The sequence below is a fragment of the Cuculus canorus genome, chromosome 6, assembly GCF_017976375.1.
Source record: "Cuculus canorus isolate bCucCan1 chromosome 6, bCucCan1.pri, whole genome shotgun sequence".
Taxonomy (NCBI): domain Eukaryota; kingdom Metazoa; phylum Chordata; class Aves; order Cuculiformes; family Cuculidae; genus Cuculus; species Cuculus canorus.
Genome location: NC_071406.1, coordinates 41,272,268 through 41,299,254, shown reverse-complemented (window position 1 = coordinate 41,299,254; position 26,987 = coordinate 41,272,268). Strand labels below are relative to the sequence as shown.

The following is a 26,987-nucleotide window of genomic DNA, read 5'->3' as shown; positions in this document are numbered from 1 at the left end:
TTTGGTTGTTAACAGCTCCTTAAAGTCCTGATCCTACTTATTTTTCAAACTCTTGGCTTCCAGTGAGTTCATCTCTCTTTAACACTCAATACCACCCAAGCACAACACATTCCTTCCCCTCCTGAGCACAGCAGCAAGGTCATCCGTATCATTTGCTTTCCTCCTAGCAGACAGCTGGAAACACAACCCCGTTTTACATACGGCCTCCCTGCTGAAGGGGCCATTCCTGGTGCCTCTGAACATTCTGCCACAGAAGACTGTGGGGCCAGGGCTCAGACCCTCTCAACAAAAAAAGCCGTGTTCATCTTTTGTAACATTAGGCTTTAAAAATCACATCCTACGCCTGCTTCAAGGGTTGTACATGAGATAATGAGCAATAAGTAATGCTGATGAGAAGCTAGAATTGGACAGAAAAGAACTTACGTGATTTGTTTTGAAGAAGGGTATATAAAATTGTGCAGGGGAGGATTCATTGTAACTTGTAGTCACCTCCATCCATGGGAAGAAGCGCTATTCACACAGGATTTCTAGCCTTTGCTGGAAACTATGTTGATGGAGTTTTTCATCGGTGATAGAGAATCGTGGAATGATTAAGGATGGAAAAGACCTCTAAGATCACGATCAAGTGATCTTTGATCTCTAAGTACAACCATCAGCTCCACACCACCATGCCTACTAAACCACGTCCCAAAGTGCCACGTCTACACCTCTTTTGAACACTTCCAGGTATGGTGACTCCACCACTTCCCTGGGCAGCCCATTCCAATGCTTCATCACTCTTGTGGTAAAGAATTTTTTCCCAAAACCCCACCCGTGTTCAACTCGAGGCCATTTCCTTTCATCCAATCACTTGTTACTAGGGAGAAGAGACCAACACCCACCTTGCTACAACCTCCTTTCAGGCAGTCGTAGTGAGCAACGAGGTCTCCCTTCAGCCTCCTGTTCTCCAGGCTGTATCATACACCTCAGGATGTGCACCTTGACTAGAAGCAACCTCCTCTCCCCAAACTGCACCACGTCAGAAACCCTTCCTCATCAGGGCAGGTACCCAGCAGCTCCCAGTCTGATCTCTATAACAGCTCGTGGTTTTACCTCCATGCTTCTCAGTTGGATGGAAGCAAGCGCAGCTGACACAGTTTAGGTCCAGGAACTCTCAAAGGAACCATCAGAGAAACTGCAATGCCAGAAGGAGGTTCCTCTACAATTCACACAGTCAGTAGCTAATTTAGACAGGGAATATTTGTTCCAGGGGAATTCAAGCCTCTGGCTCCTTACAAAACAGTAGAATCAATAGGTTTTACGGGCATCTGCTGCTCCCTCTGTCAAAGACGTACATACTAAATGGCACATTGAGACAGAGTTCAACTATTAGGTGGATCAGACACAACATTTTGAGTTGCAGTCTGCATATTCCTAACAGCAAGCACAACAAGGAAAATTCTACTTTAAACTGCAAGAGCTAGGGAAGCTTTGAAAGCTGAGGACCTGAGGTCCCTTGTGTCATTTTAACTCACTGACCCGGTAAATTTATGTACAAGCTGAGGGAAGGTGACCTGAGGTTTGGACAAGACAAAATATTTCTGTATGAAAATAACCCTGCACAGAAGATAGGACATTTCTTTACCACATCCTTTACCTTATTTAGATCTAAAGAGTATGATTTGGGTACTCTTCCTTTAACCAGAAGTTGCCTTTTTGGCAGGCAGTTAGTGCTAAGAGTTCTCTCTGTCTGTAATAATCACTAAGTGCTTTCCAGAAGCCTCATGACATTCCAATTGTTATTGGGTATCAAGTTTCAGTTTATCATACTTGTTCTCAAATTCATTTCACAAATGATGGAAAGTTACACTGGAATGAAAAAAATCACACCCAGCTTAGCACAAACAAGCCAAAGCTTCATTTTATTCCCTGATAACAGTTCTATAATGGGTAGACTGGAAAGAGATTTTCCAGTTCAGTATGTATTTAGCAGCAAACAACTGATGAGTGGGGTCCCATGGTATCCTTGTGACACTGAATATAAGTCTCGCCACCGTAAGAAGCTTGTTCAAAGCTTAGAATCACAGAGAGCATGTTTTTTTATGTTAATGTTATGATACATAGCTGGTGAAGGGCTTTTGAACTGCAATTAATTACTGCAGAGGGAATAGCCCAGCTTTAGCAGCTGGGAACACTTCCAGGGCTTCACCATTAAGCCCAGTTTATGAGCAGAAACAGAACTAGGTCAGACAAACCTGGTCAAGCCATAAGCAAAATGTGACAGTGGAAGTGTGCCAGGAGCCCTTTCTTGTCTGCAGACAAATAGCCCAAGGGATTTTCTTACATCTTTATGAGGAAGACACAGCCACAGAAAGGGAGCATTCAAGGTGATGCATACAAGCACTGAGTACCAGACCCTTTCCAGGGAATTCTTCCTGGGATCTTTCCACAGACCTCCCTGCTGTGCAAGCAGTCTATGAGAGCCCTGCCTCTGCCACCACGCTCCTCGAGCTGCAAACATGAGTTGTGATTGGGGAAGAGCTGTCAAGCAGCTCAAAGAACAAGGACAGATGCACAGGAAATGGTTGAGTCACCATCCCTGGAGGTGTTTAAAAGACAGGTAGACGAGATGCTCAGAGACGGTTTAGTAGTGGACAAGTACAGTTGCACTCAATGATCTCAAAGGCCTTTTCCAACCAAACAATTCTATGATTCTACAAAACCTCACCAGTTTCTGCAGTGACTGTGCTCTCAATGACAGTCAATGGCCCTCTGGAAACGCTTTCTGACTCAGTGCAGTGTTTGGGAATACTGTCCACAGGGGATAAGGACATGCAAGTCATCCCACTAAGGGGATTTCCCACATGGGAACACTGAACGGCTGGAGTTACTACACCAGGTGAAGATCCAGCATTTCGATTTTGAAGGACAAGTTCCAAAGAAAGTGAGTTTCAGGTTACACTGATGTCAAACACGTAGCCAAATAAACACCAATAGCAGAACTACTATCTTTGGTACTTGACCAGACCTGTTTACAATGAGCAGCAGAGCTGAAATCCAGATACTTGTTCCTGCTGGGAGTCCACAAACATCCTGAGACCCAAGCAATACAGCATGCAATTCTACACACCCACCATGACTTCCCACAGCATTCGGTGCTGCCTGGCAGTATTTTTCTCCTTGGCCAGGCAATCTGTTGCACAGCTACAGCTGAGCGCCTGGCACTCCCTTCTCAAGCTACAGGCTACTGCTGGCTGTTTTTCCAGTGTTGGTATGCGTAGGCAGCACTTTCCCTGTCATGACACATGTGTCAAGGGCAAAGATACCAAGATGTCTCATCCGCAAAGTAGGGAAGTACCATGCCCAGCCCTGACTACCATCATCCTCAGGTTTGTTTTCACACCCTTTTGCACCCCTTCATTGGTTAGTAATGGCTCACTTTTGTCCCCAGAACACCAAAGAAAATATTTTGCTTTCTTACCAGACAGATGCTGAGATACATAGCTGTGCCCTGCAGCTGTGTATTTTGAGTTGCTACTTAAACCGTGCAATCTGTCACAGTGGATCCACATTAGGGGGTGCTGGGTTGGCCACTTGCACAACGTCATGCTCTTAAAATAACTCACGTGGGATCTTCACCAGCAAGTAACTCAGGGTTCCGATTTCTGTCTTGCCTTCAGACCAAAGGGAACATTCGTGGTGGCACAAAGTCTGCGGAGACTTCTTTGCTACCTTCCTTTTCTGAAGGGGAAGAGGGAAGAACAAGGGTAGGTCACTACCTCTCTTGCACCAGGAAGATCAGTGTTGCTCTTCAGACTTTTGTTTCTCAGCAACCAGTGCATTTCACGTGACAGTTCTGGGATCACGATCTTCCCCAACTGTCACCTACAGGTCCTTGTAGCACAGGGTTTAGGTCAAAACTTTGCCAGACCCAGCTGTTTTGAGTTCACTTTATCAATTTCTCATCCCACTTCTCCACTTCTTCTCACTGGGTGTTATAGCATCATACACGTAAAGTGTTACTCAAAATTAAGGTAATTGTTCTAAAGATTGGTTTGAACTAATCTATAGAGTGACTGCTCCTATGGTTTCCCTGCATGAAATCAATAGCACGTGTCTGAAAGTTCAAATGTAACGCCTGAACCTACAATTTTCCCTACCATTTAGAGTCTTGTCAGCATAGCACAGCTGAAGTGAGATCCACGCTTAACATGGAATTATGCAGCGAATCAAATATTGATTCTCTGTCAAGGAAGTGGCAAAAGCAACAGGCTTAGAAAGACTTTCAGTGCAATAGCATTTGGCCATGACAAGAACTCAATGAGGTGCTGAGTATCTCAGAACTGGCATGTATCGAAGCCGTCACTGGATTTACCCTAGTACGAAATTGAGGGTGCTGGCTGAGCCCTGACTCACAGGTACCAATACCAAATAACTTACAACTGAACAAGTTTTTTTAATGCACGTGATTCAAGTCTTTCCTGAAATGAAGCTGGCTAAGCTTTGGATAGCATGGGTAGAACTTAGGACTTGAAACCATCTTTCTTTCTTCAGAGAAGGGTAATAAAGCCAACAAAGAGGCTGGAGAACAAGTCTTGTGAGGAGAGACTGAGGGAAATGGGGTCGTCTAGCCTGGAGAAAAGAAAGCTGAAGGGAGACCTTATCATTGTCTACAACTCCCTGAAAGGAGGTTGCAGCAAGGTAGGTTCTGGTCTCTTCTTCCAAGTGACAGGTGATGAGATGAGAGGAAACGGCCTCAAGCTGCACCAGGGGAAGTTCAGATTAGAGAGCAGGAAAAAATTCTCAAGCCCTGGCAGAGGCTGCCCAGGGAGGTGGTTGAGTCACCATCCCTGGAGGTATTTAAAAGACGGGCAGATGAACTGCTCAGGGATCTGGTTTACTAGTGGGCAGGTACAGTTGGATTCAATAATGCCAAAGGTCTTTTCCAACCAAGGAGTCTATGATCTGAAGAAGCCAATTATTTTCACTGCAAATATTTTAAGTTCCCGCTTTAGAACTAGAACACAGACCATCATCAGCCTGAGCAAAGCTACAGCACAACTCCACATCAAACAATCTTTATGGTTTAACAGAGAGAATAGTTCTCTCCATCTGTAAATACTGTACATGGTTTTGCAGAGAGACTAAGATTAACAAGGAGTGAAAAGCTGAGCAGTTCAAGTGATGGTTCATTCTAACATTCCAGAAAGTCTCGAATTAGTGAAAATCCAAGTCCCTTGGGATAGTGCCAAGAGAAGTGCTAGGAAGACTTTCTCCATGTGGTGAGCACACAGAGTTATCACTAGTTCACTGCTGTGCAGCAGAATGCTGTATGGAGTTCACTTCTGAGTGAAAGATCCTCAAAGTAGGATTATATGACCTTGCAAAGGATTAGATTTATGCCCCCACCTTCAGCAAAGCAGACTGCTTTTGCCGTCCCACCTTTTTTCTAGCAGGTTTGGTACAGCACAGCATTTTTCCAGTTCTGACGGGAACACTGAGGAATGAGCTACAGCTTCCACAACTGCTTGTTGTTGCTACTCCATAATTAGTATTGTTTGAACTAGTTGGCATTTCTCCTGGAACAGATTTCACACTCTGTGAATGAGGTTAATTCATTAGTTACATTTGTTTTAAAGCCTCTTGAGCAATCTAATCACTCTGTAATAGTAACTGACTGACCCCAATCCTTACCCAGGAAAATAACAGAATTCCATCCCCGTTTGTTAACAGAGGAAGCTTAACCTATTTCAGTTTTTATACTGACATTTCACTGAAAAATATGACAAAGATAATTTAAGAAAACTTGATGTTCCTGTATCTGTTTTCCACACGGGTTTGATTTCAGTCTTTATGGCAACGTCATTATTAGTAGGCACAAAGAGGCATCTCTAACACTGTATCTCTTGTGTTTTTCCAGACACACCCTGCATATTGAGCAAAACACTGCTCATACCAACACCAATTGCATGAACAGCCAGGGTTTAGATCTCGAACAGCCCAAGCTCAGTTAAGATGTTGCTTACAACTATCAGCTGGACTTCTCTTACAACTTCTCTGGGATGGTCAGACAGTCCTTAGGTTCTCAGTTTCCTCAGTTATCCCTCTTTCTGCTAGGTCTGCAAATAACCCTCTGTGTCCAGCTATCTGTGATACTTGAGTGTATTTATATTAAATCCTGGCACAGACCCAGTCAGAATGCTTCAACTCCCCCCGCCCCCAACTCCCATTTCAGCAGTTGGGAAAGCATGCTCCACCGTCTCACAACAAAGCATTACAGGACAGGAACAGGGAACGTTTAAATGAAGGCCCACAAGAGCTCTCCATTTCCATGATCTACACTTAAACATCAGCGTAATGGGTTGGGAACCCTGCCTGCAGCTTCTCTGTGGAACTTTGCTACATTCATAATTATGTTAAGGTCAAACTCTGCTGCTTGTTTTTACTGAGACATTTCGGCTCAGTTCCAAAAGCACAATGTAATTGTCCATATGCCTTAAGTCCAAGTTTATCAATTGCATAGCCTCAAAATTCTTTCCTACACTTTCTGCAGAGTTAGGTCATGGTGGACAGACTGGGAATAGCACAAAACAGAAGCACAGCCATCTGATAGCAGCGAGATGTATTTGAGATGTTGATTCAATGCTGCTTTCCGGTTGCTGAATACCTCAAGGAATAAGGTACTGAAATCAGAGTGAAAGCATCCAATCCAGCTTTCTGTAGTCACGGCAATGAGTGGATTTGCCAGATGGGTGGGAGGAGTAGGAGGCCAGCACAGATGGAACTTTGTGAGAGACCTAAGCACAGAACCAACTGCATGGGGGTGCACTGGGAATCTTCACCCTTGGAAAGCTTTCACCCTCAGAAAGCAAAACCAGTGCCAGAAGGTTAACGCACACTGGGGCTGGGACCACTCCACATGCTTTATTTAAAGCCCTCCAGCCCTTCCAGACCTGTGAAAACTGTTGGAGTCTCATGACCTTCCCAGACTCGAGGACAAGCACCAATTTCAGCAGTGATAGAATCATATAATGTCCCAAGTTGGAAGGGGCACAATAGCATTGAGTCCAACTCCTGTCCTTGCATAGAACAACCCCAACATTGACACCATGTGCCTGAGGCCATTGTCCAAACACTTCTGGAATATTGTCAGGCTCGGTACCATGCCTGCTTCCCGGGGAGCTGTTCCAGGGCTCCACCACCACCTTCTGGGCAAAGAGCCTTCTCCCAACACCCAACCCAACTCTCCCCTGGCACATCTTCCTGCCATTCCTTTGGGTCCTGTCATTGGTCACCAGAGAGACCTCAGCATCTGCCCCTCCTTCTCCCCTTGTGAGGAAGATGTAGACTGTGATGAAGTATCCCCTCGTTCTCTTCTTCTCCAAGCAGAACACACCAAGTGGCTTCAGCCAATCCTTATATGGCTTCCCCTCTCTGCCACCTCACCCTTGGCAAATACAGACTCAGAAAAGCCGTGAAATGCCCAAATTATGTCCCAGACTGAAAAAAAAAAAACCCTCTAGATTTGTTAATGCTCATGGCAGTGGTGCCAAAGTCATTCTCTTCGCCAATTCACATTAAGGGATGATGGAGCACTTCAGATGCCAGGCACTAGAACAGAGTTTAAGAGCGAAGAGATGCATTCAGCATCGCTCTGTGCATCAGAAGCAGCATTTCATGCTAATCTCAGCCGCAAGCACAGGAAAATACTACTTATTGTTACAGCCTGCTTACATGAGAAACCTATGTAAGCTGCAACAGTAGCTTACAATTTACTTGAATTTTACAAAGCTTATATGCAAGCTATTATATTGTAAAAAGTCAGGGTAGCAAAAGCTTCACAGAAGGTCTGTGGATCAGAGAAAGGCTTCATATCAACACAGGGTTTTAACGCTCCAGTTATTTCTGTGTAGTAGATGCATTCATTTACAGTTCAGGCTACTCTAGGAGTTGTTTTCCTCATTTGAGCCTGCTGTGATTTTTAGCGCTGGAAGAACACAAAACAAACAGCAGCACCGGAAACAATCAGCCCCATGTACAGCAAAGGCTCTGGCCTAACGCTTCGCTCTGCTGCTCACTTCAGCATTTTCTGGGAAGATAAGTAATGTGAGGTAATGCTTCCCCTCAAGATCAGAATAGAGGGAGGAAAACGAGAGAACCAGAGCTTTCATTTGCTAGTTTTCTACATACCATTAACTTATTCAAACAGTTTTAGGTAAAAGAAAAGAAAAATGCTCTTATATTACAGAAGTTTTTACCCTCACCAACACCCAGAGTGGCGCTCCCTCACAGAAGCAGGGACTATATTCTTCCTATTTTTATCAAGAACTTCCTACAAGGATTAGAAAATAAAACCAGGAAAGCTAATAAAAATTACATGGACTTCTGCTGAGAAGGAAAAGTGAAGACGACACAGGCATCTGTGGCCATATTTGCCTTCTCCTTCTCAAATGTTCAAATAAGCAGAAGACAACTCTTGCTGCACACAGCAACCAGTGCTGAGAAAGGTTTAATCCCTCAGCCTGAATTAAAGCCCCCCCGTCTGATTGAAATAGAAAAATCTGCAGTGATTATCCAGGGGAAAACAAGCTTCCTTTGGTAACTGCAACAATTGGGTCGCTTTCATGGCTGTTCCAAGGGACATGGAGAGTCGCCACTGAGACCACCTCACACTGCTGACATCCCAGAGATGTGGTGAGAAGCTACCATGGTGTGATTTCCCTCCCCACTGCCATGTCCTCACCGTGTCCCCATCTGCAGATAACACCCTCAGAAGTACTTATGGCAGAACTCACAGGCAGTGACCTAGACAGGGAAGTCAGGCTCCAGAGGTCCCATCCCTCTCCTCTTTTCTTGTTGCTGACATAAAGACAGTTCATTTTATATACACGTGAGTGTGAAAGTTATTCTCTGGATGTCTATTCCTCAAGTAACAAGTTTAGGGGTATCCGAAAACTCAATCTCAAGTCACAGCTTCCTCTGTCACCACTACAGTTTTTGGTGTGAGCCATCACATCAAGAAACCGAATGCCCAAGCATTACTGGGCCTATTTAAATATCAAAGACTATGTGTGTAGCATAAATTGGCAGCAACTGCTTACCTCAGGCATAATAGCTCATGTATTATGTGACAGAATTCACTTAGAGGTGACTGATAGCAGCAGCACCATGGCCATTAAATAAAGGTTCTTCCCTGCAGCTTTCATTCGGCTCTGTCAAGCCACCATGGGTTTACAAGGAAGACCTGCAACGCAGAAGCAGTAGATAAGCCAGAGAACAAATGCTTGCTATGACAGTAAATGCTATTGCTCATGATACAATTAAGCACTGTTTTTTATGGAACCCCATTCTCCCTCTTGCTGCCAAGCTTACCAAGCTTTTTTCTCTTAAGCTGTTCAGGTTAAGAATTCAGTTACAGCAGCAGAAATGCCACTTCCACCCCAGAGAACACAGAATCTGCACCACTTACATCTCCAGATGCGCTTAGAAAATAAACAAAAGAAAACAAAGCAGTTGGATTTTTTTATATATAGATCAAAGAATTTGATAAATGCATTAATTTTTTCAAAAATCTCAGGCTATTTCTAAACCAAGGTGCCCTTATGCTGTTTTATGTGTTAAAGTTGCTGAATGTTTTACAGCTCTGGAGTTTATATCCATAAAATCTTGATCCTAAATAAGGATCCATCGAGGTGAATTCCTAACTCTGTGTGCAGCTGGCTTGCAAGCCATGCTGTTAATAACGCTTGTTTATACAAACGACAGCAGCAATTCATTATCCCATAATTTATCTTGAGTAAATGAGGCTTTTTTCTGGCGATTCCAGGCTTTTTGAGTGAGAAGGCAGTTGATTCCAGCCCTGCTGCATCAGGGCCGTGGCACAGGACATTTCAGGAGTTTAATGTGCAGGGTGATGTATCATAGAATGGTTTGGGTTGGAAGGGACCTCAAAGCCCATCCAGTTCCAACCCCCTGCCATGGGCAGGGACACCTTCCACTGGATCAGGGGCTCCAAGCCCCGTCCAACCCATCCTTGGACACCTCCAGGGATGGGGCAGCCACCACTGCTCTGGGCAACCTGGGCCACGGCCTCCCCACCCTCACAGGAAAACATTTCTTCCTGATATCTCATCTAAATCTTCGCTCTTTCATCTCAAAACCTTTCCCCCTCATCCTATCCCTGGATCTCTGATCCAGAGCCCCTCCCCAGCTTTGCCGTAGCCCCTTTCAGTACTGGAAGCTGCTCTAAGGTCTCCCCAGAGCCTTCCCTTCTCCAGGCTGAACAAGCCCAAAGAGGGCACTTTATGCATGACCCCCCTGAGCTGACCCTTCGATTTAAGCTAAGGTAGATTTAAAGATGGACTTGATTGTTTTGTCTGTCTCAAACACTGTATTGTCTGAGGTCCTCATTTTTTGTGGTGCTGGGAATGAATGGTGGGGGAAGGAGGTGCAGTGGTGGGCACTGCCCCCCCTCCCACCTGACTGCCTTCACCAGACCCTCCCCAAGGAGCTTCTGCACACCCGGCAAATAAACTCTCCAAGACTCATTTTGGAGCTTTAGGAAACAATCCTTCTTTCTCAGGCCTGGGCAACAGGAGCAGCCATTTCCATCAATCACATGCAGCAAGACAGGACCCGTCACAGAATGGATTCCCCACTTAAACGCATATCGATAAATTTTCCCAGAAATCTTATGCATATTCCATTACTTTCCAAGGTCTAATTTTAATGTTATTATGAACTTTACAACAGTCAAAACTTTCACTAATTTGGAGCTGGCTCCAGCTCTGTCCCACCTTGCATTAGAGAGAAGGAAACACTGCAAGCAGAGGTGAGTACAGAAGAGGGCACATCAGTTCAGCACAGATCATACTTCACACCAGACTATCATCTCCAAAGAATGAAAAATGTCTCGGAAAACACTGTTTGAACAAAAAAAAAACAAAAAACAAACCAAGTGCTATCAGAGGGACATTCTGTCTAACTTTCAAATAATGTAACTACTCAGATGAAAACTCTATTTTAGCTTAAATAAAAAAAAAAAAACCCAATGACTTACATGAAACTTTACATTAGCCAAATCAAAAAAATACAGTTACCTAGATGAAACTTAACTTTGCTTTCGCTTAAATCAAAAAATACAATTACTTAGATGAAACTTTAGTTTAAAATAAAAAAATAGAATTACTGAAACTTGAGTCTACTATAGCTCAAATAATAAATACCATTGCTTAGATGAAGCTTAACCCCACTTTAGATTAAAAAAAAAATACAATTAGTTAGATGAAACTTCACTTTAGCCTAAATAAAAAGCACAATGACTTAGATGAAACTTAATTCTCCTTTAGCTTAAAAAAAAAATAGAATTACTTGGATGAAATTTCAGTTTAGCTTAAATAAAAATATATACTTATTTAGATAAAATGACTCTAGCTTAAATAAAAAATACAATGCCTTAGATGAAACTTAAGTCTAATTGAGCTCAAATCAAAAGATACAGTTGTTTAGGTAAAACTCAATTCTGGTTTAGCTTAAACAAAAAAAAAATGTATGACTAAGATGAAGCTTTACTTTAGCTTAAATAAAAACTACTGTTACATGGTTGAAACTTCAGTTTAGCTTAAAACAAAAAATATAACTTAGATCAAACTTAACTATAGTTAAAATAAATATAACTTAGATCAAACTTTGGCTGAAATAAAAAATAGAATCACTTAGATGAAACAATACTACTTCAACTTAAGTCAAAAAATACAATGACTCAGATGAAACTTAACTCTAGCTTAACTAAAAAAATATAATTACTTAGCTAATACCTAACTCTAGCTTAAATGAAACAATACGATTTAGGTGAAACTTAACCTTAAGTATAAAATACAGTTACTCAAATGAAACTTTGGTTTAGCTTAAATAAAAAGCTAGAATTACTTGGATGAAACTTTACTTCAGTTGAAACAAAAAAATCTAATTACTTAGATAACACTTGTCTCTAGTTCTAAGGAAAAAAAGCAGTGGCTCAGATGAAAACACAAATGAAAAAATGCAGTGACTCGGATGAAATTTGACTCTACTTTAGTCAAATCAAAAGGCACAAGTGCTTAGGTGAGGCTTACCTCTACTTCAGCTTAAGTCAAAAAATACAGGGACTTGGATGAAACTCTCCTTTAGCTTAAAAAAAGCCCAACAATTGCGTAGATGAAACTTAACTCTACTTTAGGCTATGATATATTTCTATGACTTTTAAGAAACTTTAGTTTAGCTTAAATAAAAAGATATAATTATTTAGATAAAACCTAACTGTAGCTCAAACAAAATACACAATTTAGATGAAACTTTAGCTAAAATGTAAAATACAGTCGCTGAGATGAAACTTAATTCTATTTTAGCTTAAATTAAATATACTATGACTTTTATGAAGCTTTAGTTTAGCTAAAATAAGAAGGTAGAATTAGTTAGATAAAACCTAACTGTAGATTAAATAAAACAATCAATTTATGTGCATCTTAAGCTTAAATGTAAAATACAGTCACTTAGATGAAACTTTATTTTAGATGAAGTGAAAAATACCATGACTTTCATGAAATTTTAGTTTAGTTTAAACAAAAAGGTAGAATTAGTTAGATAAAACCTAACTGTAGATTAATTAAAACAATACGATTTAGGCAAATCTGAAGCTTAAATGTAAAATACAGTCACTTAGATGGAGCTTAACTCTACTTTAGCTTAAATTAAAAATACTATGACTTTTATGAAACTTTAGTTTAGCTTAAATCAAAAGGTAGAATTAGTTAGATAAAACCTAACTGTAGATTAAATAAAACAATATGATTTAGGCGAATCTTAACCTCAAATGTAAAATACAGTCACTTAGGTAAAACCTCAAATGTAAAATACAGTCACTTAGGTAAAACTTAACTATAGCTTAAATTAACAATACTATGACTTTTATGAAACTTTAATTTAGCTTAAATCAAAAGGTAGAATTAGTTAGATAAAACCTAACTGTAGATTAAATAAAACAATATCATTTAGATGAATCTTAACCTCAAATGTAAAATAGTCACTTAGATGAAACTTAACTCTATTTTAGCTTAAACAAAATATACTATGACTTTTATGAACCTTTAGTTTCTCTTAAATAAAAAGGTGGAATTAGTTAGATAAAGCCTAACTGTAGATTAATTAAAACAATGTGATTTAGGCAAATCTCAAGCTTAAACGTAAAATACAGTCACTTAGATGAAACTTTACTTTAGCTTTAACTAAAAATACTATGACTTTTATAAAGCTTTAGTTTAGCTGAAACAAAAAGGTAGAATTAGTTAGATAAAAACTAACTCTAGATTTAACAAACCAATACGATTTAGGTGGATCTTAACCTCAAATGTAAAATACAGTCACTTAGATGAAACCTAACTCTATTGTAGCTTAAATTAACAACACTATGGCTTTTATGAAACTTCAGTTTAGCTTGAATAAAAAGATATAATTACACAGATGAGGCCTAACTGTTGATTAAATAAAACAATACGATTTAGGTGAATCTTAAGCTTAAATGTAAAATACAGTCACTTAGATGAAGCTTAACTCAACTATAGCTTAAATTAACAATACTATGACTTTTATGAAGCTTAACTCAACCATAGCTTAAATTAACAATACTATGACTTTTATGAAGCTTTAGTTTAGCTTAAACAAAAAGGTAGAATCATTTTGATAAAACCCAACTGTAGATTAAATAAAACAACATGATTTAGGCGAATTTTGAGCTTAAACATAAAATACAGTCACTTAAATTAAGCTTAACTCTACTTTAGCTTAAATTAAGCTTCACTGTAGTTTTTGATTTAAGTTAAAATGACTTTTTTGAAACTTAAGTTTAGCTTAAACAAAAAGGTTAATTAGTTACATAAAACCTAACTGTATATTAAATAAAACAACAAGAATTGGGTGAATCTTAACCTCAAATGTCAAATACAGTCACTTGGATGAAATATAACTTTATATAAAAGGTAAGAATATACCTTATAAAAAGGTAGAATTACTTAGATAAAAGTTTAGCTTAAACAGAAAAAATACAGTCGCTTAGGTTAAGCTTCGCTTTCACTTCAATGAAAAGGGTAAAATTATTTAGGTAAACGTAGTTCTGATTTAAATGAAATAACACTTTGATAAAAGCAAACCAAAAAAAACCACTTTTAGATGGAACCTCTACTAACAAAACAGAAAGACTCAGGGGAAATTTGACTGGCCTTTAGCTGAAAGCCACAGCTGCTGTGCGGGCACTCACCTCTCCTTCAGCTCAGCCGAGACCTCAGCTCAGCCTCTCCCTCAGCTCAACCTCTCCCTCAGCTCAGCCTCTCCCTCAGCTCAGCCTCTCCCTCAGCTCAGCCTCTCCTTCAGCTCAACCTCTCCTTCAGCTCAACCTGTCCTTCAGCTCAACCTCTCCCTCAGCTCAGCCTCTCCCTCAGCTCAGCCTCTCCCTCAGCTCAACCTCTCCTTCAGCTCAGCCCCTCCCTCAGCTCAACCTCTCCTTCAGCTCAACCTCTCCTTCAGCTCAGCCTCTCCCTCAGCTCAACCTCTCCCTCAGCTCAGCCTCTCCCTCAGCTCAGCCTCTCCCTCAGCTCAGCCTCTCCCTCAGCTCAACCTCTCCCTCAGCTCAGCCTCTCCTTCAGCTCAACCTCTCCCTCAGCTCAGCCCCTCCCTCAGCTCAACCTCTCCCTCAGCTCAGCCTCTCCCTCAGCTCAGCCTCTCCTTCAGCTCAACCTCTCCCTCAGCTCAGCCTCTCCTTCAGCTCAACCTCTCCCTCAGCTCAACCTCTCCTTCAGCTCAGCCTCTCCCTCAGCTCAACCCCTCCCTCAGCTCAACCCCTCCCTCAGCTCAACCGCCCCCTCCCGCAGCTCAGCTCTGTGCCCCCAGGGGTAGACTGTGTGCATACCCCTCCTCAGGACTACATTTCCCACAATGCCCCGCGTCGCGCCCGGCCCCGACGTCGTGACGTCACGGGTGTGGGCGTGCCCTGCGCGGCGCGGGGCGGGGCGGGCGATGGGGTGCGGGGCGGGCGGCGCGCGGTGCCCCGGCGCGGCGCCCTGACAGCGGGGGGCGAGGAGGATAGAGGGGCGAGGGGCGAGGCACCCCCCGCCATGAACTACCAGCAGCAGCTGGCCAACTCGGCAGCCATCCGCGCCGAGATCCAGCGCTTCGAGTCCGTGCATCCCAACATCTACTCCATCTACGAGCTCCTGGAGCGCCTGGAGGAGCCGGCGCTGCAGAACCAGATCCGGGAGCACGTCATCGCCATCGAAGGTGCGGGGGGGGAGAGGGGGAAAAGGGGGGGGGAAGAGGGGGAGAGACGGGGTCTCTTTGGGTGCTTCGCGGGGGGGGGGGGGGTGGGGAGCGGCCGAGCGGGGGGGTTTGGGGGAGTGTTTGGGTGTTTGGGTGAGTGGATGTGTTTGGGTGAGGGGATGTGTTTGGGTGAGGGGATGTGTTTGGGTGAGTGTGTGTGTGCTGTGGGGAGTGTGTGCTGGGGTGAGTGTGTGTGTGCTGGGGTGTGTGTTTGGGGGTGTGTGTGCGCTTGGGGGGTGTGTGTGTGCGCTGGGGGAGTGTGTGTGTGCTGGGGTGAGTGAGTGTTTGGGGGAGTGTGTGTGTGCTGGGGTGAGTGTGTGTGTGCTGGGGTGAGTGTGTGTGTGCTGGGGTGTGTGTTTGGGGGAGTGTGTGTGTTTGGGGGAGTGTGTGTGTTTGGGGGAGTGTGTGTGTGCTGGGGTGAGTGTGTGTGCGCTTGGGGGGGTGTGTGTGCGCTGGGGGAGTGTGTGTGCTCTTGGGGGAGTGTGTGTGCTCTTGGGGGAGTGTGTGTGCTGGGGTGAGTGAGTGTGTGCTGGGGTGAGTGTGTGCTGGGGTGAGTGTGTGCTTGAGTGTGTGTGTGTTTGGGGGAGTGTGTGTGCGCTTGGGGGGGTGTGTGTGCGCTGGGGGAGTGTGTGTGCTCTTGGGGGAGTGTGTGTGCTGGGGTGAGTGAGTGTGTGCTGGGGTGTGTGTGTGCTTGAGTGTGTGTGTGCTTGGGGGAGTGTGTGTGTGCTTGGGGGAGTGCGTGTGCTTGGTGAGTGTACATGAGTGTGCGTTTGGGGGTGAGTCTCTGTGTTTGGTGTGTGTGTTTGAGAGTGAGTGTGTGTTTGGTGTGTGTGAGTGGGGGTGAGTGTAGGTGAGTGTGTGCTTGCGGGGGGAGTGTGTTTGGGGTGTGTGAGTGGGGCTGAGTGTAGTTAAGTGTGTGTTTGAGGGTGTGTGTGTTTGGGAGTGTGCGTTTGAGGGTGTGTGTGTTTGGGAGTCTGGTGTGTGAGTGGGGGCGAGTGTAGGTGAGTGTTTGGGGTGACTGTGTGTGTGAGTGGGGGATGAGTGTAGGTGAGTGTGTGTTTGGGGGTGTGTGTGAGTGGGTGAATGTGTGTGTTTGGGGGTGAGAGTGTTGTAAGTGAGTGGGGTGAGTGTGTGTTTGGGGGTGAATTTGGGTGAATGGGTGAGTGTGCATTTGGGGGTGAATGTGAGTGTGTTTGGGGCTGAATGTTGAGCTGAGTGTGTGTTTGGGGCTGAGTGTGTGTTTGGAGGGTTTGGGGCTGAGTGTGTGTTTGGGGGTGAGTGTGGTTGGGGGGTGAGTGTGTGCAGTTGAGTGTTTTTCTGTGTGTGTTGGTGTGTGTGTGATGGGTGTGAGTGTGTTTGTGCGAATGTGCATGCGAGTGTGTGTTTTGTGTTTGTGTGTGAGAGTGGTGTATGTGTCTGTGTGTGAGTGATGCTCACCCTGCCTGTGGGAAAAGGAGGTTTTCCTGGTGCTCCATGAGGTTCCTGGCCGAGAGATTGGAAGTCTGGGGCTGCTTTGGGGGTGAGAAGCTGGGAGGCACCGCTGGATGGAGGTGTGTAGTGGGTTGGAAGAGAGCCTAAAGCCCATCCATTTCCAACCCCAACACCTCCCACTGGATCAGGGGCTCCAAGCCCCATCCAACCTGGCCTGGAACATCTCCAGGGATGGCGTAGCCGCCACTGCTCTGGGCAACCAGGGCCCACTGCCCTCACTGTGAAGAATTTCTTCCTAATGTCTAATCTAAATCTTCCCCCTTCCAATTTAAAGCCATTCCCACTTATCACTCAGAGTTCTTATAAAAAGCCCCTCCCCAGCTTTCCCGGAGCCCCTTTCAGCATGGGAAGCTGCTCTAAGGTCTCCCTGGAGCCTTCTCTTCTCCAGGCTGAACAACCCAACTCTCTCAGGCTGTCCTCAGAGCAGAGGCTCTCCGAGGGGTGGGCTGTTCTGTGGGTGCTGTGGGAGCAGGTCTGAGGACAAGATGGTCGATAAGAGGCTTCTCAGATCAGACCGATGTGCATCTCTCCTTGGAGGAGCATGCGGAGACTCTGGAGCTTCTCAGGATGTGCAAAACAAGGAGAAATTGTGAGTACTGGGAACTCTGCAGTTATATTTCTTAGCTGGTGCTGGAGTCAAAACCAGCAACGTGTGTTTTAAGAAGCAATTTTTGAGTTATTTTGCATATGAACTTTCTAAGCCTTGTGCTGGGGTATGCTTTTTGCAGTTGAGATAGTCTGCCGCTCTTTTGGAAGGGGTTCAGGCTGGCAGAGTGTGATGTATGGCAGCTGAGAGAGCGAGCTGCTTAAAGCCATCTTGTGTTCTTGGCTTATCTTGTCCTTAAATTATATGTAATAAAAAAGTCCTGTTGGAAAAGCTGCTATCGAGCCGGTTACTTGAAAGGCTGCATTATTGGTCTGGCTCTTAAGCAATGCAGCTTCAATAGGCAGGCATAATGTTTAATGCCGTTAACGCTTTCGGGGGGGAGGGGGAAGAAAAAAAAACCCTTTAGTGTCTTGTTTAGGGAGTCTCTGAGGCTGGCAGTGCCTGTCGCGTGTTAAATAGCGTAGTCGGAGGCAGAGGCTTAGCTGGGACTAAATATGCAGTAGTTTTGTGCGTGTTCTCTGTTCTGTTTGTGACTTTATTGCAATGACGGTGTGCAGTTGTTGGCTTCTTGGAGTCTGGGTTGTTTTCTCCTGCGAAAAGATTTTCTCGTTTTGCTTTCCTCTTTGGCTGAAGAAATGGGAACTGATTGATATATATTGTGGGAAGGGTATGGCACAGGCACCACCGCTCCTTTCCAGTGCTACTGGTGTTTGCATTTCTGCGGGATAGACGATGCCTTCAGCAGAACATATTTAAGTGGTAATTACATGTTTTTGTGTCGTAAATATGTTTCTTGAGTGCGATGCTTGAGATACCTTGGTGCGATGCTCAGGTTACAGTGACGTGGCTGAGATGGTGTTGATGTGGGAGGATGTGCAACATTGGAGGTGAAGCACTACATGTCATTATCTTCCCAGTGTGGGACTTGCCTTAGTCTTTTCATGTGTTAATGGTTTGTGTTACCTAACCTGTAGTTCAGTTCCATTTGTCAATCACAAAGACTTTAAAACTGATATAGCCTGCAAATGTGTTTCAGAAGCAGAGCTGATGAGTAAAGTTTTCATAGACAACCTGCTGTATAACTTAATTTGGACACTGAGTCATGAAATCAGTAGAGCTGATTAATGGGAAAGATTTATCTCAAAAAGTGTGCATTTGATGTCTTTGCTGTACTGAGGGCTCTTCAGCTAATCCTGACCATTAAAAGTTGCCTACATTTGGAAAAACAACAACTCCTTCCTTTACATTACAGCTCCACCAGGTTGTATATTTGATAAACCTTTAGTAGTTAACCATTTGTAATTGATACTGGCTTTCAAACCGCCGCAGTAGTGCCTGTAGGAAGGACTCGGAAGCAATTGTTTGTTTTGTTGCTCCTGCAGTCATAGAAGTCTTTACTGAGCTGCAGAAAGTCCAGTGTTACTAATGGTGCTCCCTAAATATCGCAATAGCTGATATTTAGCCTCGCTTTTCACTGGCAATGAGGAATTGTGCTGTGGCTGCAGTGAGAAAATACTGAATAACTTTGCTGAAATAGTTTCTTCCAGCAGAAGGAGAATTGCAACTCACTGGTTTAGGCTGATATGAACTGTAATTCTGACCAACGTAGATTCCTTGAACTGCTTCAGTAATGCTTTCCTGCCCAGGAGAGGTTTGATGGATCTGGAGGAGAACACAGAGTCTAAAGCAATGTGAGGCTTCTCTCAGTGAAGCAGAGATGCTGTTACTCGTCCTCAGAACTTGTTTTTCATTATGGAGTGGGACTGCCTGGCCAGCACCCGGGCTTAATGGCAACCTAAACCCGCTGCTTAGGTTCAGGAGTGTCTGGACATGCTCGCTGGACCAATTATTGTTGAAATAATGTGGAATTAGAACTGGCCTTTCAGCTGCAGCAGTTCTGAATATTCAAGTACATGAGTTGTATCCCATCCAAAGGGAACAACGGCTAAACGTTGCTAAATTGGGTCCTAAACCCACATGTGGATATTCATTGCACGGAGATTTGTTTCCTTATTCATTCCAAGTAGCTGTGATACTGGATAAAAGAGTTCTGTGTGATTTAGTTCATTGGTTTTTCCTCACTGGATAAAAGCGAGGAATTGGCTAATTTCTAGGTTCTTGCATTTCAGAGTTGTAAAGTGGAGCCTAAAAGCACACAGGTGCCTTCTCTTTTCTTTGTGTGAAGTTTATGCTAAGTAGCCAAACCATTCCAGCTGCTCTTACTTAGGGTGTTATCTGCAGTAAAAACTGTCTCCACCTGTTCTGTATCCACAAGCTCAGTTCCACTGGTAGATGCATTGGTGCTTGATCGGCATGAAGCAGTTCTTATATCGTCGTGTGATTAGGAACAGGGAGAAGAAAACATGAATTGACTTCAGCAGTCTTTAAACTGCCTGAAGCACTGTGAGGTTTCTGTGTGTGATGATCTGTTGTGGGTGTGGATGTGGAAGGGTTGGTAAGGGCTGGATGCATCACTCCTGGTTTCTATCATCCAGATGCAGACTAGCATCACGTTGCTGTAAAACTTCAGGAATGATGCAAACCCAAGGAAAGACGGTGAAAAATTAATTTGCAATCCTTCATGAAAGGATTTTAAAGCAATTTAAAAATGTCAGTGTCATCTTGGCTAATAGTCTGTAAAAGCACTTCTGCTGATACGCTCATGACTAACAGATGCTAATGCAGCAAGTGTTGAGTGTCTGAAGGGGTTTGCTGTCCTTTTAGGCAGTGGCGAGCGCATCAAACTAGGGCCTGCTTCACTGAGGGGTTCCAGCAGGGTTTCTGAACTAGGGAATAGCTTGAATCCGCTCCTAGTAAAACAGAGCCGTAATGATGAGGGTTAAGACAGTGGCCTCGGTGTGCCTTTGGAGTAATTGGAAGGTGTTCCCTGTAGTCTGTGCAGGTTTGTTGAACTTCCCCTCTCTAAATGAACAGGAATTCTGATTTTATTTGTTTATCAATCTAAGGGAAAGTTATTGCTTTATTTTTTATGGATGCTATGCCAGGTATTATTCAGTTAGGAATTTCTGTGTTCAAGTGCGGTTTGTGATTTCTATTCTAATTTGTTCTATTAAAAAATAAATTGAAAAGCGTGTTGTTAATGCTAGATTGAGTTTTGAAATAATCATTATCAAGTGTGTAATAATGTAAGTCTTAGAGAAAATGAGATCTATACTCTCGAAAACTACTCGTTCAGGGCAGTGCAAAGATCCTCCTGTACTGGAGGAGCGGGTGGGTGGCGAAAAAAATGCTAGGAGATGTAAGCTTTGCTTAATTTTTTTTCCTTAAATACTTCGAAAAGTACTGGTTGTTGACAAAGTAATTTAGGGTGGAGTTAAAACTCCTGAGGTGCATCTGTCATCAGCTGCTGTGGATCTCCCCTTTGGTGGGTTAGCTCTTGTGGCCATTCTGTTCTTCCAGCCCTCTGACTTTCTAACTCCTTAAATGCTGGTATCGAGTTTGCTGGGGGGCAGTGCTACCCTGGGTCTGTCTTGTAGAAGTTACCCTCAATTTTGGCACTGAGGTGATAATATTCATTTAATGCTTCTGTTGCTATTGGAATCTGAGAGAACTGAGTTGAAAAATGAATGTACTGTAGAAGCTTTGCTTTCTGTTGGGAAATGCACCTGTTTTTCCTGCTGAACATACCTGTTTTCTCCTACTTGATGATAGAAGAATGACGGGCAGATCCATGCTCAGTCTTGGGTTTTCCCGTTATGGAAGAAGTACCTTTATTAGGTGAGAATATGGGACTTGCCAGCTTAGTGATAAGGAGAGGGTGAATCGCTGCTGTGTATTAGCCTGCTCTTAATGCTGTGAGCCTTCCTGCAGTGTACAGATAGCGTGTGACAAGGAGCAAAAGCTGATTGTACTGCAAGAGTTGGCAAAGGTTTGTGTCGAGCTGCACGATGATAGTCACTCTGAAAATGATGCAAGTACCAGTCACTGCTCTGAGTTGGCCAGTTTGTTGGAACAGGCTTGGGAGATGCAGCATATGGTGATCTCCATGCAAGTAAATAATTAAGTCAGGCTCTCGGGGAGAGGAATTTGGGTTTATGTTGCGTTATTTTAAATTAAGCAAAAGAATTATGGTGTAGTTCAGCTATTTACATGTAAATAAACAAAGCTGAGCAAACCAAGTATTACATTAGACAACTGCATTTTGGGGCCTTAATAGCAGCCACCCTGCTCCAGCCTTTGTTGTTGTGTCTGTTTGGGCTGTGGATCAAACTGTATGGCTTGCAGTGATAAAACTGTTCTGCAGACGTACCAGGATAATACTAAAATCAGCTTTCTTGGAAGGTGAAAGATTTAAAAGTGGTTTTGAAGACTGGTTATTGCATCTCTGCTTGTAAAGTGAGCTTTGCTTTGCTTTTCAGGTCTGCAGAGTAAGTAACGTAAGATGTTTTAGTTTGACAGACTGAGGGAGTCTTGGGCTGAATTTTCCTTTGAGAGTAACTCCTTGAGACAGTGCCTGGGGAACGGTTTCACAACATGGCCCTCTCGTTTCGGGTTTGTGGGAGAGAGGGCAACAGCAGAGCGTGCTGGGAATGTGCCGCTGTTATTGTTCTGGGGGATTACATTCACGTGATTCAGTCGGACGCAGGGACTCGGAACACATGATCTGTATCTGTGATAAGCACGTCTAGGTAAACTCTGAGCTTGCACATACCCAGCGAGCGCTGGCTTGGGCAGCGATCGCTGCCTGCAGGAGCAGCGCAGTAGGTTTGGGACAAGCCTCTCAATGCCTTTTTCTGCTGGCGGTGCGTGTGGGACTGTGTGTGCTGAGCTGGGGCTTAGCCCAGCTCAAAAGCAGTGTTTCCCTGCTGCAGTTCTGCCTTGCTGCGTGCAGACCTTCAGTGCGGACAGGCTGCCGAAATGCACGACACCTCTTGTGGTTTCAGTGGCTGGTGTCTAAATGGAGAGACATTTCTTTTTCACGTGGAAGGTAATAAATAGCCTTCAGCGTTTGAGTAACCGGGGAAATTCAAATGCTTGTTCTTAGCTTTGCCTGCACGGTAAACTAAAAGTTGGGTTTGAAAGTTGTGTCTGAAAGTTGTGTCTTAACTTACCGGAATGACTTGTTCAGGGTCAAAGTGACTGTGTTCTCTGGCATTAAGTTATGTGCTTTGTTGCTGTTCTCAGCAAAAGCTGCGTGATTAAATATCGGATGAGTTGGAGTGAGTGCATAGAAGTTAGAAATCAAGAGAGAAGCCTTAAACTGTGAACTTTTGAGAAAAAACTGTTTTTCCCAAGGCAAAGGAGACGTGCTGTGAGTCAACTGATGTTGTTGGAACAAATGTGTGGTGAGGCTTTAGGTTTTTCGGGGAGTGTGCCAGCCTTCTCCCACCGTTTGCTTTGGGGGATTAGCTTAAAGCAGCATGCAGTAAGGCTGAAACAAGAGCTCATGCTGCTGTGTATACAGATTGCTGGGTTTATTTCTGTTTAAATTGGCAAGCAAGTCTTTTACTCCCTAAGAAGAGGGGGCACTTGGCTATGCAGCCGACTGGACGTTGGATTCTCTTTGGCTTATCTCAGGCACTTGGGAAAGGAAATGCACCTTGTCCCATCGGTTGCTGTGTTTTTATGTTCTGCATCATACTTTGTGAAGGCCAAAATGTCAATTGCAGCTTCTTCAAGGTGACGGAGATGTGCAAGTTAAATGCCTTCACAAGGTTTCTATTCTGATAAGATATATTGTCCTTGAAGTATTAATAGCCTTAGTCTTTACCACCTGAGCAGGTGTCTTGAAGGTGGCCCTGCTCATGGCAGGGGTGTTGGAGCTGGATGAGCTTTAAGGTCCCTTCCAGCCCAAACCATTCTATGATTCTGTGAACTGAACAGTTTGGATCTGGGAACACGTGGTGAAAATTGATGTGGGGTTACGATGTGTTTCATTAATTGCGAGTATTAAGGAATGCACTTACAAAAGTACTGTAGTCTGATAGCTATAAGTGAAATTAATTCCCCCTTCTTTTTTTTTTTTTTGGTAATGATGGAGGTTGGGAATAGTGTCAGGTAGATGAAGTTGTCCTCAGAAATACTCCATTCTCTACTGCATTGCAGCCGGAAATTTGTTTTGTCCTTAGCAATACAGAAGGTAAATGGCAGTGTTGATTTTTTTGGCAAATCTTTGAAGAAAAGGTAACGTAAGCTCCAAGAAGATGAGTAGCTGAAATGGAGAACTTGGTTGCATCTCAGCTGTGTGACCTTCTGCTAGCAGTGGATTTCAAACAGCTGTTTCTGCAATCGTTAGTTTTTGTTACGGGCATTCTTTCTGACCTTTGTGCTTTACATCATTTGTGGAAAACACCTACAATGATCACCGAGTGATCTGCAGTGCATAAAGCTTCCCTAGTCTGAGAAAGTGTTGTATTAAATGTTTTTTGTAATCCCGGCCTGCGGGAGAGTAAGAGATTTGCCTTCTGTGATATTAGTTGTTGTCCTTGGCTGCCTTCAAGCGCCGTTTGTGCTTCATGTCAGCTATCCGGAGATTGCTGTGGCTGAACGTCTCCTTTGTGTTGTCGCTTGTCCTTGTACCATGAGATAATTCAGCAAAGGCAGTGCCATATGTGGACAAGTTGTGAAACACTGCTAATTTTTGATTTAAAGACTTCTGGGAATACTGTATCGTTGGGTCTTAAATAAGGTTTGATGGATGTTGCCTCTCCATGGAAAGGGATGTATGGATAGAGCCCCACAGTGAGGGTGAGTGGGTGCTGCAAGGGCTGCTGCCCGGGTGTGAGCCGGGAGAACAGAGGGGAAAGGGCAAGGATCCCAAATAGTGGGGCACTGGCTTGAAGGGGGAGGCTCAGACCAACCCCTGAGGCTGAGAACAGTGATGTGATGAGTTGTGCCTGTTCACGGGCAGGAGAGCAGCTTGGTCTGAGCGCCTGGCTCTCTGTAGCTATGGCTTTGGGAGGTGTTCTAATGTGTGAGTTGTTTTTAAATGTAAATACCTACTCAGCATTGATGAGGCTGCTTTTGGGGTACTCGGTCCAGTTCTGGGCTCCCCAGGAGATGAAAGCATAGAGAAAGGAGTAAAAAAAAAACCCACAGAGCTAACTTACGTTAAGTAGTTATTGGGCATTTCACTTCTGTGTTCGGTGTGTGGTACTTCGTGCTCTACTAGTAGCGCTCACGTTTCTACTTTTGGTGGTTTAAGTGGTTGATATTGAACCCTACGTTCAGTTTTGAGCCCCTCAGTACAAGAAAGATGCTGAGTTGATGGAGCTCATCCAGAGGAGGAGGACAAGGCTGGTGAAGGGTCTGGAAAACAAATCTTAGCAGAAGTTCTGAGGGAACTGGGGCTGTTAAACCTGGAGAAGAGGAGGCTGAGAGGTGACCTTATTGCTCCTTACAGTTCCGTGAAAGGAGGTTGTAGTGAGGCAGGTGCGGTTTCTTCAAGTAACAAGTGATAGGATGAGAGTGAATGGGCTTAAGTTGCGACAGGGAAGGTTTAGATTGGATATTGGCAAATATTTCTTTACTGAAAGAGCAGTGAAGCATTGGAACAGGCTGCCCAGGGAAGTGGTGGAGTCCCCATTCCTGGAGGTGTTCAAAAAAATGTGTACCTGTAGCACTGTGCATAACAATTTAAGTAGGAATGTTGGTATTGTGTTGATGGTTGGGCTTGAGGATCTTAGAGGTCTTTTCCAACCTTAATGATTCCATGGTTCTGTGATTCTCGTTGCGGTCTTAGAAGACCGAGTGTTTCAATGCAGTGAGACGATATAGTTCAACTGCAGTTGTGAAATACCTGCCAGTGGGTACTGGGCACTGAACAGGTTTTGGCATGGTGAAGGTAAACTCTTAAAAGGATTTCATAAAACCAGGAAAGCTTCAATTCTCTTCTGTCTATGTGGAAAGACTTTTCAACCACTACTCAGTCTTCGGGCAGAATTTTTAATCTGAAGTTGTTTGCAATGACTTTGTACTTCTCTTGCCACTGTGATGAGGAAATAAATGCTGCCTGAATCTTGTGCCTGGTGTTAGGAATACGGTAGCAGTGCCGCCTCACTTGGATGCATTTGGATACCAGGGATGTGTGACTCCTTAGAAAACGTGGTTTAAATTTCTCGTTCCAAAGTAGGAACAGAGGGATTGTTGGGTTCCCTTGTTGGTATTGATAGCAAGTCTGTTGTGGGCAGCTGGTGATTCCAAAGCCCTCTGGAAGCATTTAATGTCTTTTTTTAAGTGGATGGAAGCAGATGTGTTACTTAATCAGTGAGTGCACGTTCGGCCTAGTTAATGCCATTTCAGGATCCTGACTAAGGCTGGGTTTGGGGCCGGTGGTGGCACAGATGAAAGGGTGTGATGATGGCAATGCACTGTGAACCCTGTGAATGACTTGTCCTTTCATTTTGCTTTTCTTGCCGCATAAGGAAGCTTCATTTCACCACTTAAGGAAGCAAGTGCTAAAAATACAGGGTTGATGTGTATGGTGTGTCACTTCAGTGTCTTGGTCAGCACCTTTGTTTACATGTTTGGATAATGAGTGTAAGCCTAATGGTCAGACAGCTCTTTGGTGTGGTGATTTCCCCTTCTGTACTTAACAAAAATGCAGACAAGCAAAGTGACTCAGTACTGCTGGAATTGAATCTGTAGATTTAGCTGCATTGCTTTGTATTTGTATTTATGGATGAGAAGCTTCAAAAATGAATTTTTACTCTCTTTGCATCATTTTGATGGGATTGAAGGATTATACCAAATCAATGCTCAACGCAATTTATCTTGACGCGGGAAAATCCACTTTGTGTTGAACTTGATGGTGCTCATATTTTCTCTTAAGCTGAAGCTGCAGATGAAGTTCTTCCCGTTAGTATAAACTGATAGAAAAATTACTACTTTGCAACTATATTTTTCAGTAACATAACCAGGCGGACACAGCAGGATGCTCACTGCTGGGAGATTTTGTAGCACCCCTTAACTGACTCTGGCTGCTTCCTTAAGCAAGCACAGTGCTGTAGGAATGTGTGATTCCCATTATCTTGCTGCTCCAGCTCCCCGTGATGGCAAGGGCAGCCAGGGAGCTTGTCTTGAGGTACCACAGTTAACTGTGCTCTCCGAAGGAGATGTGCTAGAAGCCTGGCACTCCTGGTTTCCAGGCAGCTGGCACCTAAGCATACACCACTGTGCTTTGTAAACGCTTGCGGATGGGAGTAAACAGGTTCTGACCCAAATGCAAGGCACTCTCTGTCATTTGATCAGTAGCCCACAAAGGTCTCTGGACTTTAAACGAGGAGGTAAATGATGTGTGAGTCTGTATGAGCACTACCAGTGAAGGCATATGAAATGTTAGGTTTCAGCTGCCATTCTAGATACACTTACTTCACATTTTTCTTTCTTATGAAACATTCCAGGCAATGTTTTCTCTTAAAATAAAGCTGCAGATGAAGTTTTTCCTGTTAGGAATTGTTTTAATTATTGGTTTATACAGCTATATCTCTACTTGTAACTCTGTTTTTCAGTCTTGTATTCTTACATTTGAATATTGTTGTCTCTTCTTCTGTAAGCCTGATGTAAAGGCGTGAGTTGAGCTTTAATGAATAAGTGCTTCGTGGTC

At 43.8% G+C, this 26,987-nt stretch overlaps 1 protein-coding gene across 9 annotated transcripts in view; it reads left to right on the top strand.

The window, feature by feature from the left end:
* Positions 1 to 15,034: 15,034 nt before the first annotated feature.
* AGAP1 (ArfGAP with GTPase domain, ankyrin repeat and PH domain 1) overlaps positions 15,035 to 26,987 on the top strand; it is a 390,099-nt gene continuing 378,146 nt past the window's right edge. For 7 of the 9 annotated variants that reach the window (XM_054069546.1, XM_054069540.1, XM_054069538.1 and 4 more), the window contains exon 1: positions 15,035 to 15,285. In XM_054069546.1, coding sequence (XP_053925521.1) covers positions 15,123 to 15,285 — 163 coding nt within the window. In that variant the 5' untranslated portion in view covers positions 15,035 to 15,122. Of the gene's footprint in view, positions 15,286 to 16,642; positions 17,405 to 22,285; positions 22,371 to 26,987 lie in introns of those variants that run through there. The other 2 variants (XM_054069542.1, XM_054069541.1) reach the window with 2 other exon arrangements.